This window comes from Dromaius novaehollandiae, chromosome 1 (genome assembly GCF_036370855.1).
Source record: "Dromaius novaehollandiae isolate bDroNov1 chromosome 1, bDroNov1.hap1, whole genome shotgun sequence".
Classification (NCBI taxonomy): domain Eukaryota; kingdom Metazoa; phylum Chordata; class Aves; order Casuariiformes; family Dromaiidae; genus Dromaius; species Dromaius novaehollandiae.
This window is the reverse complement of record NC_088098.1, coordinates 146,461,120-146,478,509: the sequence shown is the minus strand read 5'-3', so window position 1 is coordinate 146,478,509 and position 17,390 is coordinate 146,461,120. Positions and strand designations below refer to the sequence as shown.

Genomic DNA, 17,390 nt, shown 5'->3' with positions numbered 1-17,390 from the left:
CACTGACCTCTTAACTACAGAAAATACCTCTAATTTAACAGGCTCCAGTTTTTATTCTTTTAGTTTTTATATCATGCTCATGACAAGTCTATCAGCATAATGATACCTATGACCTTTATTTCATGCCTTTTAGAGTTTAACAAAAGCATATCTACCTCAACACTAAAACAAAAACTACCACACCAAGTTCCAAGTTAAACCCTGCCTTGATGCTGTAGAAGTTTAATCAAATACAGAGGTTTCCTGTTTTCACTCCAGATGCACCTCAAACTGGATAATATATACTTGAATTATCATAACTTATATCTAACCCTAAAATGCTATACATTCAGAAATAGTACTGCTCATAGTAGTTTAGAGGCTCTGGTAGAAACCAAATTCAGGGAAATGAAAAATGAGGCAATTTTAAAGGGCAGGTGCCTTTTAAAAGCCTGCAAGAACAATGAATATTCTCAAGAGATTCCAGCCTATATCAGCAGTGATAAAATATCAGTCCATGTGGTCACATATGTCAGCAGGGGAAGCGCTTTCTTTAAACTCCATCACCTACCAGTGAAAAATTGTTCCCTCCAGATTTTTCTAGCATTTCATTCTTTAAGCTTTTACATGACTTGGGTGACGACTATTTTAAGAGACACAGAGGAAGCACTGTGCTGTTCTTTGGAGCAGACATTCTGGTTTTCAAATCTGTTTTTCAGCACCAATCCTAATCTGCTACTAAAACCCTGGTCTTTAGGGACACTTCAAGAATCTATGAAAATATGATTCTCTTCATTTAAAATGAGTATGGCATGAAAGTTTCACAAAGTTAGAGACTAAATTCTAAACTAACTTTTCTAGAGATTTTTTTGCTGGCAAAAAAAGCACTTCCCAGGATCGACCTGTCTCAATCACCTAAAAGTACTAAGACTTTTTCTTCTCTTCAGCTTCCTTTCTAGGTTATTAGGAAAATAAATACAAAAACACTTGAGTAATTTAAACAAAAAAACCTGCCTGTCAATAAATAATCTGTTACTGCAATATTCATTTATATAACAACCCTCACAGCTCTTGAAAGAGGAATTAATTCAGAAAAGTCTTACAGCCTTGCCTTTTGCAGAAAGTCATCTATGGAAACAACAGCATCATACTATAGCATAAGGAAACAAGACCAGGTTTTAAACCTTTAACAAATACCAATCTAAGGCAAAGAATGAACTTCTCCTTCACAGATACTGTTTAAATCCCCATTTTAGAGGAAGAGATAAGCTATCATTTGGGACTTCCTAATAATAATAATAATAATAATAATAATAATAGACAATAAACATGATTTCTTAAAATACCCATAGAGTGAGCTAGCTGTGGATTAGCTACATGAATCACTCCATCCTGATGCACAGCTGATTTAGCTCATGTGTTTCAACAGTCATCTGCATGTCAAAACTCATTAAATTTCACAATTCAACACAATGGCAGCGGAGAAGAGGACCACAACAGATTTAGGTTAAGAATAAGAAGTTAGAAGTCAACCAGCTGAGAAGTTTTGTTTAGCGTTAATTGCAGTACACGAAGCCTTGCTCCAGAATATTAGCAGTATTAGTCTCTAAATGGGCTGCATTCTAGCCATGTGCCAGGTCCATCCTGAAATGAGACCTGGATGCACATCGGCATCTCTCATCCTTCTTTCTCCCTCCATCTCCTCTTCCCATACCTCCTCCGCACTGGTTTCTATAGGAAGGCAGCCTAAATAAGTCTGCTAGATGGGAGCTGCAGCACATTCCAACTCATTTCCCAAACTAGGAGACTCAGGGACAAGGACACAGGGATGAAGGACCGTATTACCTCCCATCTGCACTATGCACCTTAAAATCTCTTTAGAAATAAACAAGTCTTTCTTTAGAACTCAATAAATGAGGATTTTCTTCATTTTCTTAGTTGTACAGCTGGCCTTTCATTCTAAAACATGAACCCACCAGTCATAAAGGTTTTCATGAACCCCACTTAATAATTTTGCATGTTATAAGCGGACTCAGGCCAAGGTTCGTGGTAGGAATGCATCTCCTCCTAGTGACACTGATCCTGGTGATGGGTTCTGATAACACAAACACCACAGTGTATTGGAGAAAGCAGCACCAAATATAGTGGTCATTAACTGTGTTGAGAGTTTAACAAAACCTGTACATGTTTAAAAGTTGGTGCTATTGACCAGAAGTTAGCTAAGCAGATGAACATGTCGTTCTTTTATTAAAAAATGTGTTATCATTCCTTCAAAATACTTTTAGAAGTATCTGTTAGGAGAAGCCAAAAGACATTGCTATGCTGTCTTTGTCTTTTCCCCTGTAGGGAACTAAAGACTAGCATTTCTGTACCAGCTTGCATGTAAGCTGTCTCTTTACATTTTCAGAATGCCCCACCAGAGCTTCTATTTTGTTTAATCTGACGTGTTCTTTGCTATGCTTTAGCTTCCCCTTGCCATCTCTAATGAATTTAACATAAAAGTAGAAAATGCTGGTTTGGTGTAGACAAGAATGGGGTTCCTCTTGCCAGACTTTACCTGTCTAAAAGGTCCAGTCTCCCTCTATACTCAATATAGATAGGCATATCCAAAGAACAATCCATCTCAAGTATTTTAAATACACACTTGGAATATATTGCTCTTCAGAAGTGCTTAAGCAAATTCGTTTACCGTAGATTAATAACCTGATTGTCTATACTGTCAGGAAAGACGATTCCTGTGTTAGTAAGTTGTATCAGCCTAATGACACAACTAGCATAGACACATTAGGGGAAAACTTTATGTCTGCTTTCATGAGGGAAGACAAAATCCAAGATATCTTCAGAATCTTTGCATAAGACCGCTTATGTAAGAGTACAACAGTACAAATACAGCAGGGTATCCATTTTCTGACAATGATGAAAAAATATCTAGAAATCATTACTGCTAAAATTATTTTCATTCCAAGTGCTGTTTGGATGTTATTAGATATTGATTCAGTCGGTAGCCTGTATTTAGAAAAGGTGACCAAGAATGGGTTATGGTCAATGTTACTAAAATACAGATATATATATATTACATTTTACCACTCTCCTCACCATTCACTGATTGATTTTATAGGTCATGTTAAAGCACGTTACACCATTCATGATTTACAGCATCCACTGAACACAATTTCTAACAGAATACCCTATAAACATGATCACTTATATAATCCATACATTCAATAGGAGCACTAGTGTGATTATAATTTCTCCAGGACCAGACCTCACTCTTCCATCCATACTAGATGCCACTATTCTGTTTTTCAGAGCATAAGTATCCTGCATTTCTGCTAACAATAAAAATTAAGTTCTGAGTAGTTTTTAGTGTGATCCAAAGCAGTATTTCTCTCTATAATCCATTTTTGGAGTATTTATTTTCCTTATGTACTTTATTGATAAATAATGTCATTAATATTAAAATATCTGCAAGAAGTGGATGGATAACTTTATGCATGTTATGTATATGTTTAATAGTGCACAATTTATGTATTATTTAATATTTATATATTAATATATATTGTATATAATATATACATCTTGGTCATGTATATATAACATATACATTATACAAAATGCACACACTATAACTATATATATAATTATATAAAAATATACAATATCTATTTTACAATACGTAAATAATATTTATATATTGTTTAATGTGTTTGATATTCCACAAAGGAAAAAGGTACATCTGCAAATACTCCAGAAATGTGAGGAATTTGTATCTCTGCAACATGCGGGGAAGACATGTTTGAATTACATTTATTACTCATTCACATGACAGACCAAGATGGCTTTGGACCTTGTCCACTAATCCTCCTGAATTCAATCTTTTAGATTTGTGAGCACCTAAAAGAATTTGAGTTCCAAAGAACTGCTGATTTTCAAGAAAACGACTTTCTGCACAGAATTTCTATGTCAGATTTGGTACAGACTCCTCCCCCAGTTTATACTTGCTTGAAACCCAAGCACAAGCAGGATTTAATACAGAGGTTTTGGAGAGTACTTACATGTATAAAAATAGCAGACTTTGGAAGGCAAGGGGTAGCTTGGACTGTTCTCTTTTTTTATATATAACCACTTATATCAGGAGCTAGTGTGACTTTAATGACTATTATGCTGTAGTCATATGAAGCCAGAAAAATTAGTTTTATGCTGGTGGAAGGGAGAGCTATCTTAATTCCCATAAGGTGATTCAGAGATATATACTGGACCTCCTAAATGGCATGTGGAATTTCAGATTTTAAAGAACATTTTTGAGCATGAAGAAAGCCCATCTGGCTCTTGCTTGGATATGGTTTGTTTCTATTATTGAATTTTTCTTTTTTTTTCTCTAGAAAAAATCTTTCTAAATGAATTTTTGTATCTGATAGACCTTACACGGTCAAGAATCTTGATGATGTGGAAGGTCACAATGATTTTATTCACTTGAGGTACTAATATTCATGGCCTGACCAGTGCTGACCCATGCTCAGAACTGATGGCAATAAAAGTTTGATTCCATTTCCTGGTGTGTTTCATATATACACATTATATACTCATGACATATACAATTTACCTTTTTTAAACCATTTTGGGAACCTTCAGCATGAAAGTTGTGAAGTTCTCGGAAGAATTCATTATTGAGGAATTTCTGAGAAATTCTTCAGTTAAAAATGTTTTCATGTAGATGTATTATACAAATTAAGTATTACACATTTTTGTAATTTATACTTTAAGCTAAATAAATTTGTTGCATCTTTCATATTGTACAATTATTTGCTTCCTTGCTTGAAAGCCTCACTTAATTAACTGATGCACTGCAAGAATTAATTGGATATTTTAAAGTCAAACGTGTTATTTGAAAACTATTATTTGGGGTATATTTGGGTTTTTGCAAGTATTCAAATAATTTAAATGAGAAGAACAATACAGAAGAGTTACATGTAAGGCTGAATCAAAATTCCCATTTTAACACAAACAGATATTTGCAAAAAGTTTCATTCTTATACCAACACTATTTTCAATACTAATCTCGGATGTCATTGCGTTACCACAATGGTTTTGCAAAGTGGCACTGGAAATATTAGACTATAGTTTTACATGGTCAATAGGCTCAAGGGCAGCGCCACCGTCCTGAGGGACCTGGACAGACTGAAGGAATGGACCAACAGGAACCCCATGAAATTAAACAAGGACAAATGCCAAGTCCTGCCGCAGGGAAGGAAGAGGGAGTCCTGACAGTGATATAGGCTGGGGCCAGCGTGCAGCTCTGCAGGGAAGGCCCTGGGGGTCGTGGCTGGCAGCAAGCTGCTGCTGTCTTGTATGGGCAGGAGCATGGCATGTAGCTCGAGGGAAGGGATCATCCCCCTCTACACAGCACTCTTCAGACCACGTCTAGAGTAGCGTGTCCAGTTTTGGGTTCCCCAGTACAGGAAAGGCATGGCTAGCCGGAGCAAGCTCAGTGAAGGCCCCCCAGGGTGGTCAGCACTGGAGCACTGGCCCCATGAGGAGAGGCCAGGGGAGCTGGGCTTGCTCCACCTGGGGAAGGGATGGCTTTTGGGGACACCAAACTGCTCTCCAGCACCTACGAGGGGTCACCAAGGAGATGGAGCCAGGCTCCTCACAGCAGGGCGTGGCAAGAGAGAGAGACATACAACGGACATAAGTTGAAATGAGGGGAGATCTGTACCACCTCCATCCTTGGAGACCTGACTGGACAAAGCCCTGAGCTACCTGGTGTGATCCTGACTCTGCAGATCCATGACTAACCCAGCTAACCCGGCTCCTGATGTTTCTTACTATCTGAATTTTTCTGTGATCTTATGATTAGATGCTACTTCCATGAGTTTACCCCATAGTAGTTAAGTGGTGATGTGTGTATATTGGAGGATTGCCACTTTCTATGGAGTCCAATAAAACACTGAATAATTTCAACTGACTTTTAAATTTTATCTGTCCTATGATTAGAGGATGATACATGCATATTCCATAAAAATACTGTTGTCTTTTAAACTTAATACCTGATTCACATACCCTGATTTAAAGCTGGGTAAAATGCTGAATATTTAATTTCTGTGTACTTTCCTTAACTGGAAATTAATTTGCTAATCCAAATAAGGACTTCACAGCAAAAAAAAAAAAAAAAAAAAAAAAAAAAAAAAAAAAAAGCAAAAAGCAATTACTTGGATGTCTATAGACCAAAGAATTCAAAGGTAGTTACTGTAATTAGAAGACAAAAGAGCACCTAGAACTCTATGACAAATTATACATAATACAAATAAATCCTCTTTCAAGTTGGAAAAGAAAAGAATCTTCATATTTAAGGGTTTAAAATATTAAAATTCTTTCATCCTATTTCCTAAAAATAAACGAAAAGACTAGTTCACATTTCCATTCATGGTGATTCTTGACCCTAAAAAAGGAAAACTTTCAAAAAAGCCCCCCATAGCTTAAATATTATTCTTAGAAGGGTTTATACCACACTGTATTGCAAGAATATTTATTTTGGGGGGGTTGAACTCAAACTATGCAATTATCAAAAATAATCAACACTCACTTTATTCAACTGCCATGGATGTCAACGTAACATTTGTTTGAGAGCTGCCCTTTGGTCAACACTGACAATTTAAAATCTTGTGCTGATTATTCTTGGGTAGCTGAAAGAAAACTGACATCCTTCTTTACAATCCCAGAAGAGAATATAATGTTCAGGATGAATACCTGCTGAAATACCTTTCTGCTTGAGCATTTAGTTGAAAGTCAACAGATTGTCTATAGCTGTATCCTAGTGACATGGTGGATAGGATGCTAAAATCTAAATTACATTTGTTAAACTCAGTTCCCTAGGTCTAACAATAAACATAGCTTTTTCATATATAATTAGATTTTAAATCTGTGACTGAAATGAGATAATTCAAAAAAAATGTGTAACATTTATCTTACACTTACAAAAAAAAATGAGATAAAGATGAAGAAAGCTGGTGCAAAAAATCTAAAAGATGTGGATGTTTAAAAATAGCAATTTTGTGAAGCAAAAATTGTGCGACATTAAAACTTGTCCAAATTTTAATTGTACATTAACTTATGTTTGTTGAGGGGGCTTTGCTCAAGTCTTGCTTTTGCACTTATCAGAACAGAAGAAATCTGTTATCATGTCAAATATCAGCCTTTAACCCATGACCGATTACTCTTCCTTGCTGGTCAGAAGAGTAGTGGGAAATGAAATTGAGCTAACTTGTGTGTCTTAATCATTAACTATTTCTCAACAGTTCATTGAATCTTCGTTAGAAACTTTGAGCATGCCAAAATTCTTAAATTCTTATCTTCTGGAGCTGTACAGCTGATCAGAAAGCCCCAGATGAATTGTATTCAAGTGTTTGAATACAGCATTGTTCAGCTGAAGTCTCCATCACCAATATCCACACCCAAGATGACAGGATTCTCTTTATTCTGATCAGATTCAGCCTTAGAACAGCAGCAGTGTTTGGAAGATAGCAGTGTTAATAACACAGAAATAGTGAACATGATACTAAATAAACTGGAATGAAGAGGACTGCTGCTGTCTAACACATAGTCAAGTAAAGAGCTTTACATATGGCTATGGATATGGCTTTACAGAGCTTATTGTTTTTTAAAACAGCTGTTTTTAATATGTTGTATAAATAGGACACACAGAGGGTAGCAAGAGGACATCACGTTTGTCCTCTCGCATGCATGACAGTTCTCATGGAAAGACTGTTTCACAGTCTTTATGGGTGAGTGCTCTCAAGCAGAGATAAATGGGATAGCCTACTGTAAATATTTTTGCTGTCCTATGACGAAAATAAATTCTTGCCAAAGCTATTACCAAAAACCAATATTTTCTGACACTTCCAAATTAGTGTTACTCCCAGTGAAGATAAAGAATATTAATTCGTATATTCAGATGCCATATCAAGGGAGAGGAATGACAAAAGAATGCAAAATCTGAAAATATGTACAATGCTTTCGGGATCGTGACCAGCTAACCTTACCACTGTAATCTAAATTAGGTCCTCTAGGCTCATATCCTGTTCCTCTAGGCAGACTGATTTCCTTCCTTATGCATCAGATCATCTCTCCCCATATACTTATCCCATTATACAAAGTTACCTTATTCATTTTTCCCTTGCCCATATATTCCCCACCATGATATATTCACAGTCAGCCAAAATTTGCTTGAAATAAAATTAGTGCATTGCCAATAATACTAATTTTCTTTTCCTGTCAAATAGCTTGAGCACTTATCTGTGATTTTTTATCACATCATGTATCACAGACAGTGGTGATAAGTATTGAATTGCAATAGGGTGAAGGAACATGTATTATTTTATATGTTTGTGATATACTATATACATTTATAAGGGTATAAATGAATTCCTTAAAGAGAAAATTAAAATCAAGCTGACAATTGTATTAGCAAGTAGAAATAGATATTTAAAGCTCCTGCAGCAATAAGCTCTTCTCATGCTATGAAGTTAGCATCAACTTTTTTCTTGGTAACAAGATTTCTGTGGGTCATTTTCATATTCCATAGAGCAGATTAACCTAGTGGAATGCCATTTTACAGCAAAAAATCTCACAGAAAATATAGGCTTGCAAAAAACTAACATATAATGAAGCACCTAGGTTAGAAGGGATATCTACGGTGCTATTTCTCTTCTTCTGTTCCTGGAGACCAAATCTCTCTTAATTATTTTACAGTCACAGTAGATATGAATCACTATGTTAACCTCTGGAAATCATTCTAGCAACAAGACAATGTTGTCCAACAAGACTATTTGACCATTTGCTAAGAGAAGTAGTTCTGTCTTACACTGGGGTTTTCCCTTATGTTAATTAGTCTTATTTATGATTTAAGGTTTCTCTGATAATTAAAATAAAACCCATAATATGCATATCATCTTTCCTTGCCTTCTGCATATTAATATATGCTGTCACTGAGCTATTACTTTTGCATTATTAACACATGTGATGTTTTCTACAGGGCCAAGACTACCAAACAGAATTGCTCTTCTCTCCAGAAACATCATGCTCATTTGCTTGCTCTGCTGTTTACTCTTGACCGTGACCATCAAACATCCTGCTGCTCTCTATCTCCTCTCCCAAACCCCACTGACTCACAATTATATCTGTTTTTACCATTTTAATATTTGTCTTTGTGGTCATCTACTAATCCGCTTATGTGATCACACAGCACACCCGTTTGTCTTTTACCTCTGCTCATTGGTGATATGTTAACTAGAAATGCAAAGTGGGAAAAGTAAAAGAACTACCATGGGGTGATGGGAGGAAGAACAAGTAAACTCATGCTCCATGAAAGAAAGTAACAGGAAAGCCAAAGGAGACCTGGATTTAGTACTGAATAGCAAAAAAAATGGAATTTGAAATTATATAGCTTAAACAAATAGTTCAGGATTTTGTATTTAAACATACATTTGTAACATGAAAAAAATATCAGGGACTATGCCTGGAATATTATGTTCATAGCCCTGCCTTCCAGATTACTAGAAGGACAATGACAAAATGGAGGACAAATGATTTTTCAGAAGGAAAAATTAAAGCATATAAATACAATTTGATGAAGCAATTTCCAAGGTGGAAGAGGAGTGTAATTTAGTTGGACTGAATCCAAAAGTGCAAGAGCATCCTAAGCAAATTTCCACTCCTGAACTTGATCTTCTGAGGACTTCTAAGTTTTCTTTTTTTTTTTTTTTCTGTCTTAACATTGCTTCCTTTCCTTTGAATCTGAGTTAGTCTGAATGAACCATCCAGTAGCAGTTACTTTTCTGGAGCCTGCTAAGGAGGCTGATTAAATGCTCGATCACAGAATCATTTAGGTCAAAAGGTGGCTCTTGACAACATTTAATCCAACCCCCTGGGAACACTGCTAGTGACTAGCTTACAGTGGGACTTCATGCCACTGATCCCAGCATTGAGTACCTTGGCCTTCTCTATGTCCTTTGTCACCAGTGCCCCATTCTGCAGCAGGCCCACATTTTCCACAGTTTTCCTTTTGCTGTTGATAATACCTGTAGAAGTCCTTCTTGTTGCCCTACCACCATGTAATAATGGTTTCAGTGGTAGATATATATACATATATGTATATTTTAGCTTCACGAAAAATACATTTTTATTTTTATAGTAATCAGCCAGGCAGTGTGGCATGTATGTTTGGGACCTGCTACCTCCTCAACCAGTGGACGCTGCAGTTCTCTGAACCAGGAGCAGACCTGCAAAGCACCTAGCAAGCTCACAGAACAACATGGGTAGAGTGAAAATGTGGCAGCTACAGCTACAAGCACATCTAAACAAGGTCAATCATAGTAGACATCTGTAAATGTGACTGTCAGACCAGCTCCCTTCTGCATGGAAAGATGACACAAGTCCACTTTTTTAAAGAATGGGACAGTGCCCCCCAACTGCACAGCAGAGAACCAAGCCCCAACACACATCTGCAAGCAAGACATTCAGAAACTATATCTTACTGGATTTACAGTGCATCACACAAATGGCAGCTGCCATGCAACCACCTTTCTCCTTTTCCAACGCGCACAACCTGAACAGGTTAAACACACTCTTCTCCCCAGCACCATCCAGTTTGTGGGTTCTGCAGTGCCCTTGACATCTTCCCATGCCCACCCCAGTCCACAGTATGCACAGCCAGGCTTTTAGAACTTTTTGCATCACAAGGAGGGACAATCTATGCTTTTCTCCCTCCTGCCTCAGGATAATCTTCACCACTCAAATGCCATCCTTCCGGGACCTCCTCACTGGCAGAGCACTTCCAGCACATGGGTCTGAGTTGCTCAAGACAGGACCCCAGGGCTGGCTGGCTGCAGCTGTGTGCCGCCACATCCAGCCATGCCCAGCAGTCTGGAAGGAGGTGAGTGCCACCTAGATCCTTGGGGAGGGAGGACTCTGGAGCCAGGGAAAGAAGCAGTTAGAGGTGTCTCTGAAGGGGACCTGTTCCCCAGAATGCTGCATTTCTGAAAGCCTATGGCATTTAAGGTCATGCACCCAATCTGGGGGGGGGCTCAGAGGATTTCTTCTCCTGCTGAAGGCACTCTAGATGAGAGCATATCAAGCTGGGCAGACCACATCAGTCACACCAGTTGAGGCAGGTTATCACACCTGACCATCTCTAGCTCTGGCTGAGCAGTGTTGTACATCAACTGGGCTGTCACAGATTCCCCCCTTGCCTTTTGCAAGGGGAACCTGCAGCTGTGCCAAACTGCTTGTTTTACACATGAGAAAATGATCTTGAGCCCATCAGACCTCTCACAGCACACACAGCCTGTCGCTTGCTTTCTCTCTCTACGGTGAGAGTCACCAGGATGCTCTGATCACTAGGTATACAGGGCACCTACACCAGTGCTATGTCAAAAGGTACACACCAGAATTTTCTCAGCAACCCAGCCCAGAGCATTGCCTCAAAATACAGTTTGCAAAAGAGCTACTTTTAACAAAGACACCCTCAAGACACAGTTGCATAATTTGGTCTTAGCGTGCAAGTGGGGAGGAAGAGTCCAGGCAGCAGTGTACTGTGCTGTGTGACCTCGGACACTACATAGGACTGACATGTCTGCTCTGATGAGTTTTCTGCACAAAGACATCTGAGAAGGCGATATCAGTAACAGTCAAGGTTTGCAAGGGTTTGCAAGATGAAGGAGTGGGAATCTATGGCTATATATTGACAGAAGCACCATAGAGGACCCTGAAGAGGGATGTGAAACTTAGTGAGTTGCCCCGGGCAAATGGAGAAGCCACACTGGCCAAAGGCTAATGCAGCCTCACAGAAGCAGTGAATCCAGACCTAGCATGGTAGATGATATGTTCTGTCATCATTGCCACTTCCAGCATCATACTGCCCATCACAGACTTGTCAGTGCACACCAGCTGCCCACTGACCAGATGGAGTTAGAGTAGTGAGGCCTCACAGAGCAAAGACAACCCTCTTATCTACTATGAGGGACAAAGGGAAGATTGGGCTTCTCTGCTGGATGTCCAGGACTGCCTCTCCACAAGGAGCTTTGAGGGGATGGTATGCACAAAGACCCACTACCAACTGCTGTTCATCCTGCATGTGACACCCTTAGCAGCTATCAATCTCCAGGGATCAAACCTCCGCCTCACAGGAAGTGTGTGGAGGGCAAGGAATAAAGCCCCTGCTAGCTTAAGGCCCTTGACCTTCTGAGGGGTCTGCCTCTGGCACCAGCCCGCTCCTCCTGGAGAAGCAGCAGCTCTTCTGGCCCTAACCTGGACCCCCACAGGCCTACAGGTGTCTGTCATGGACACAAGCAGAAAAATTAGGGAGCACTGGGGGTTTCAGGAGACTGTCTTGAGACAGAGCTGATCAGCATCCACTGACAACTCATTGTGGCACCAAGTAACACCACAGGTTGCCAATCTGGGGGTGCAAGACACACGGTCTTTTTTTAAGAAGGGCCTTATGCGAAAAGCAGTGTCACATAGGGAGCAAACAAGAGGGGAAGGAAGCCATGCACAGGATGCCACAGACGCACGCTAATTCTATGTAAAAGCCAGTGGGACACATTTCGTGCCAGACTGTAGGGTCTCAGGCACATTCAATTTACTGATGGAGACATAGCCTTTAAGCCCAAATTATTGTTAGTAGAGGGGCTCAGAGAAAATTTTCTGAGTGTAACATCTGTTTTTTATATAAAATGTTAAATTTCTATCAAAGAAAAAACAAATTTTTTCAGCTTCCAGCCGTATATTTTTATTCTTTTGGCTTTTATCTCCCCCCTCTTCTTTTCTGTGGGGCAGATTCTATAACAAGACTGAAATTGCCATCATTCTCATTCAACAAGATGAGGAACCATAGTACATTATGGAGATGGACTCTGCCAATCGCTTTTCTATTTGTTTATCCAAAATATCAAAGTTTTATGTGAGAAATTTAGACAATATATATATATATATATATCTAAAATATATATATATCATTTGTTTGATGTGTTTGAAATTTTCCACAGAGCAATGCTACAATAACTATCTTTAAATGTTCACCAAAAGCACAAACTTTTCACTTATGTGATGGCAAACTGATTCCTTTCTAACAACAGTGGTTTGGGCCCTGTTTTCTTTCAAGATAATTAACAGAACAGCTAGATATTCATATTTAGGCTTTCATAGCCTTTCATGCTTTACACAAGAACACAAAAGATAGACTTTTCATTAGATCATGGTCTGGAAAATACAGCAAGCTTTTGGCAGTTTTGCTTTGATTCCTGAGTGAAAGATCCAATCATGGAAGCCAAACAACACGAGAAGTAACAGGATAAAAATGTCTGACATTTTTTATTTTTTAAGAATTATCTTTTCTAAGCCTTTCCTAGTAACACTCAGACATGCAGAAATCACTTTGTGCTTTGACCTTCTTAAATAAAAGTAAGCAAGATCAAAATGTTGAAGTGATACAAACAACACCTCTTAATGCCAGGAGAAGCCACAGACTATTAAATTAGGGCACATTTGATTGAAAAAAATATTTTCCTAAGGCAAATTATGAAGGAACTCGTGAACTTCCTACTCAGTGACAGAGAAAACACCAGTGAAAGTGGGCTTTTATGTTCTTCCTGCTAATTAGTATCCACTGCTATCTTTCTGTGACCACTCTGAGTTCAATTCTCACATCTTTGCTCACTACAGCCCTCCCCAGTAATTATTGCAGCTGAAAGCATACCTAAAGAAGGTAGTTTCAGGGCATCTATGTATTATCTTCAGCCTTTCCAGAGAAGAATAAAATCCAGTGAACACTATTTAAGAGACTAGTTAGCTTTATACATCCTCGTTTCTGCTTAGATACTCAGTCAATGTGATGGAAGCTTTAAGACTGTTTCATTATGAAATTTACGTAAAATCCACATTGTTAATGATAAATACAAGTCAAATCCCCAAATGACAAGCTGAATGTCTGCAAAACATGCATAGAAAAATCCAAAATAAGCCCATTATTGCTACATCACCATCTCTTTCATACAAGGGCTTGTTTATCATTCTGAGAAGTCTGTTAGCTGTCACTGCATGCCACACTAGACAGTATTGCAGTCTCAAGGGTCCTGAAAACATACTTTGATTTGATGGGTGTTCTGCCTTTCTAAAACATGTCATCAGAGGACTATGTGTGGAGGGATAAATGGTGCTATGAGCAGCACATGCTTGGGGATTTGTTGGGAATTTTAGCAAGAACAGTTCAGATCATCTTTTTCTCTGGTGTGATCATTGGCTCTGCTCCAGACACTCCCATATGATTAACATGCACGTTTGAAGGCTTTGGGAGAATCAATATAAAGGAACACTAGCAGAGTTGAGTAACTAAAATAAAGATGTCAATGTGAAGAAAAAAGCAAGAAATGATTGGTACGAACTTACCTGTATTCTCTGCCCTAAATATGCTGTAAAAATCATCAGGGAATGATACTCTCGCTAAATCAACTGCACCTTAAACCTTAATTTCATGTCTGGTCTTCCAGTTGCCAATTTTCATTTAAACCTTTCCATCCACAGCCTCGAAAACCAGAGGTGCTTGGAAAAATATTAAACTGTCTTATGCGTTAAGTATAGCTCTTGACCCTTAAAAACCTGTTGATACTCTTGAATGATCTGCAGAGTAACTTCAATTATTAAAACAGCAACTTGAGCTGTTACTAGCAACTTGTCACTCTTTCACTTACAGCTAGTGAGAAACAGGTCCAAAAAAATTGTGTTTAGATAAATAAGTTTACTCATGGAACTGTGGAGTAAGGTTCTATTCAGTCTAAACTGGGATATCCTACTTTCTCCTTCTGATAGACCATCCATGAAAATATACCGATAAGAAAATGTAAGTTTAAACTATATTTAACAACAGAGCATCATTTTTAGTATCACTGTGGAGTTGAAGATAAAATTGAGGGTGACCAAAGTGGAGAATTCTGAGGCTTTGTTTTTTCTGGGGCTTCATTGTCCCTCACCATCACCTTTGTACATCCTATCCACATCATGTAAAATGGTGTCCAGTCCTATGCTTGTATTTCAACTGCCAAAAACAAATTAGGAACACAGGTCTATTTCATAGACCCTTTCTTCCAATTTTCCCATTGGATGATCATTGTTTGTCTAGAGAAAAAATAATGACAGATTTAAAGTGAGAAATTTTAAATTGTACCTGAAAAACTCCATGAAAGAGAAGCCATAACCATGCTGTTCAGCAATTCCTGCACAAACAACGTTTGCAGATGCTCCAATCAATGTCCCATTACCTGCAGTTCAGAAAACAGATACCAGTTTATAGTTGTGCTTTGTTTCTCATCTTTTCTCTGTTTATTCTATGCTAAAGTCCTTAGATGTACTAGTTAAAAAAGAAAAAAAATTTCTGTTGTATAGACTTAAAAAGAAACATATAGACAGTATCTCCACATCCTATAAATAGCTTCATGTTTTGAAAGATAAGTCTGCTATCATTTTCTGATTCTATATAAACCAGGAAAATAAGGAAGAAATGTAACACCAATCTAACAATTGTCAAAATGATACCAGAGACTTGCATTCAGACACACTTGCTGATTTTTGGTTTTATACACAAAAAGGTGCCATCAGATGAGCTGAAAATGAAGAAGGAGGTAGTATAGGAAAGGAAACAGGATTTTACAACAATATCTTCAACTAATGTTTGAGGATGCTAAGAAAAAGGGATACCTTTTTTTCCTTAAGCAAATATAATATCAGCAAAATAGCAGCATTTATATATATATACACATAGGATAACTAGTTGCTTGGATTTTTTTCCAGAATTAAATAAAATATATATCATAATATGGAGTAGCATGGCTGTTTCACATTTCTCTGTTAAAGCAGAGCATTCATCATAGATATAAAGTGTGCTTACCAAACCACAACAGATTTTATATATATATAATAGAGGAAAACTTAATTCACTGAACTTGAGAAAGGCTGTATATTTGACTTCCACAAAGAAAATCTCTTTGGCTAGTATTTCTGACCTAAAGGATGACTGCGAAGTGCCAGTGACTTTTGTATTCTACTCCTTAACTAAAATGTTGAACAAAAGGGACAACATTCTGAGGGAATTCTGAGAGAATTTTTTTATACTACAGCAAGTCTTCTGTTTTGTTCTACATCACTACATTAGCAATCCATTTTCCTAAGCACAACAGACATCCTTTGCACTCATTGGCATATAATTACTCTTCTCATTTTGTCCCTGTTAAATATTACTGCTCAGTGGAGAATTTTCTGGTTTGACTTTGAGAGAAATAGATCAGAAAGTAATTAATGCTGTAGTTAATTGTTTTGAGTTAGTAAACATATGAGGTCATCTAGAGCTCAGTTTACCAAAGAATAGGTCAGAATAAAGGCAGAAAGATTATTACTCCAAGTATTCACACACCATAACCATATAGCCTTCTCCATCTGAAAGTGCACGGAAGATGAGCAAACTAGTAAACATATTCTAAAAAATAACACAATAAAACACTCTTAAATTGAAATAAAATTAAGTGATAGAGTTCAGAAGCAAGAAAAAAGAGAGAGAAAATATAGTAAGGTAAGGAGGAATATTGGAGGAAGGAAGAGCTTTCTCAAGTAAGAAAAGGGGTAGCAGAAAAAGCTTGCTTTGGATAATTTGAATCCCAGTTTGGATTTAAACCCATACCAGTGTCAGTGGATAGTAGGATACAGGGTTTTGACTGGTCATGCTAGAGACAGGGGTACAATTCTGAGAAACAGCAACTAAAAATCAAGAAACAGAGACTACAGTCGATCAGGACAAGTTAAGATTTTCCAATTGACTCCAAAGAGAAAGCATGCTTCTTGTTCAATCCAGGATAGTCAATAGCATCCAAACAAAATAAGTGGCAAGCCAAGATATTAATCCTGGAGTTAACCTCAACATGGATATCTACTGTCTCAGGTGAGTGCCCCAAACAACCCCTATTAAGAAGGGAAGACTGTTTTTCTGTTTTATCATGAGAAGCCTCAAACAGCTCTTGGGATGATCCCACTATGGAACAAAAAAGACACTGAAATCCTGAAAACAATGTCAGATGAGGAAAACATTCCCCCTACCCATTCCAAGTATACATTTTATTTTATATCTTTAATTGTCCCTTAATTTTTTTTTCATATCATATTTGTTCTGCTCTCCCAGGGGCTATGCTAAGTAGGCTGCTTCCTACTTGCTCTGTTAAGGCCTTTCAAAGGAGCTAGAGCAAGATGAGGAGGACCTCTCTGTCTATAATGAGCTCTGCTGATGTTAGTGGAATTGCATGCCAATAGCAGGGTATATCCACGTGGATCATAAAAGCATTGTGGAGCATTCCTGTGAGATATCAAGGGGTATT

The 17,390-nt window shown here is 37.9% G+C and overlaps 1 protein-coding gene across 2 annotated transcripts in view; it reads right to left on the bottom strand.

Annotated features, from left to right (window-relative positions):
* OCA2 (OCA2 melanosomal transmembrane protein) overlaps positions 1-17,390 on the bottom strand; it is a 217,772-nt gene that overhangs the window by 29,503 nt on the left and 170,879 nt on the right. For both annotated transcript variants that reach the window (XM_026103160.2, XM_064501789.1), the window contains exon 24: positions 15,197-15,290. In XM_026103160.2, the coding sequence (XP_025958945.2) occupies positions 15,197-15,290 (94 nt within the window). The remainder of the gene's footprint in view (positions 1-15,196; positions 15,291-17,390) is intronic.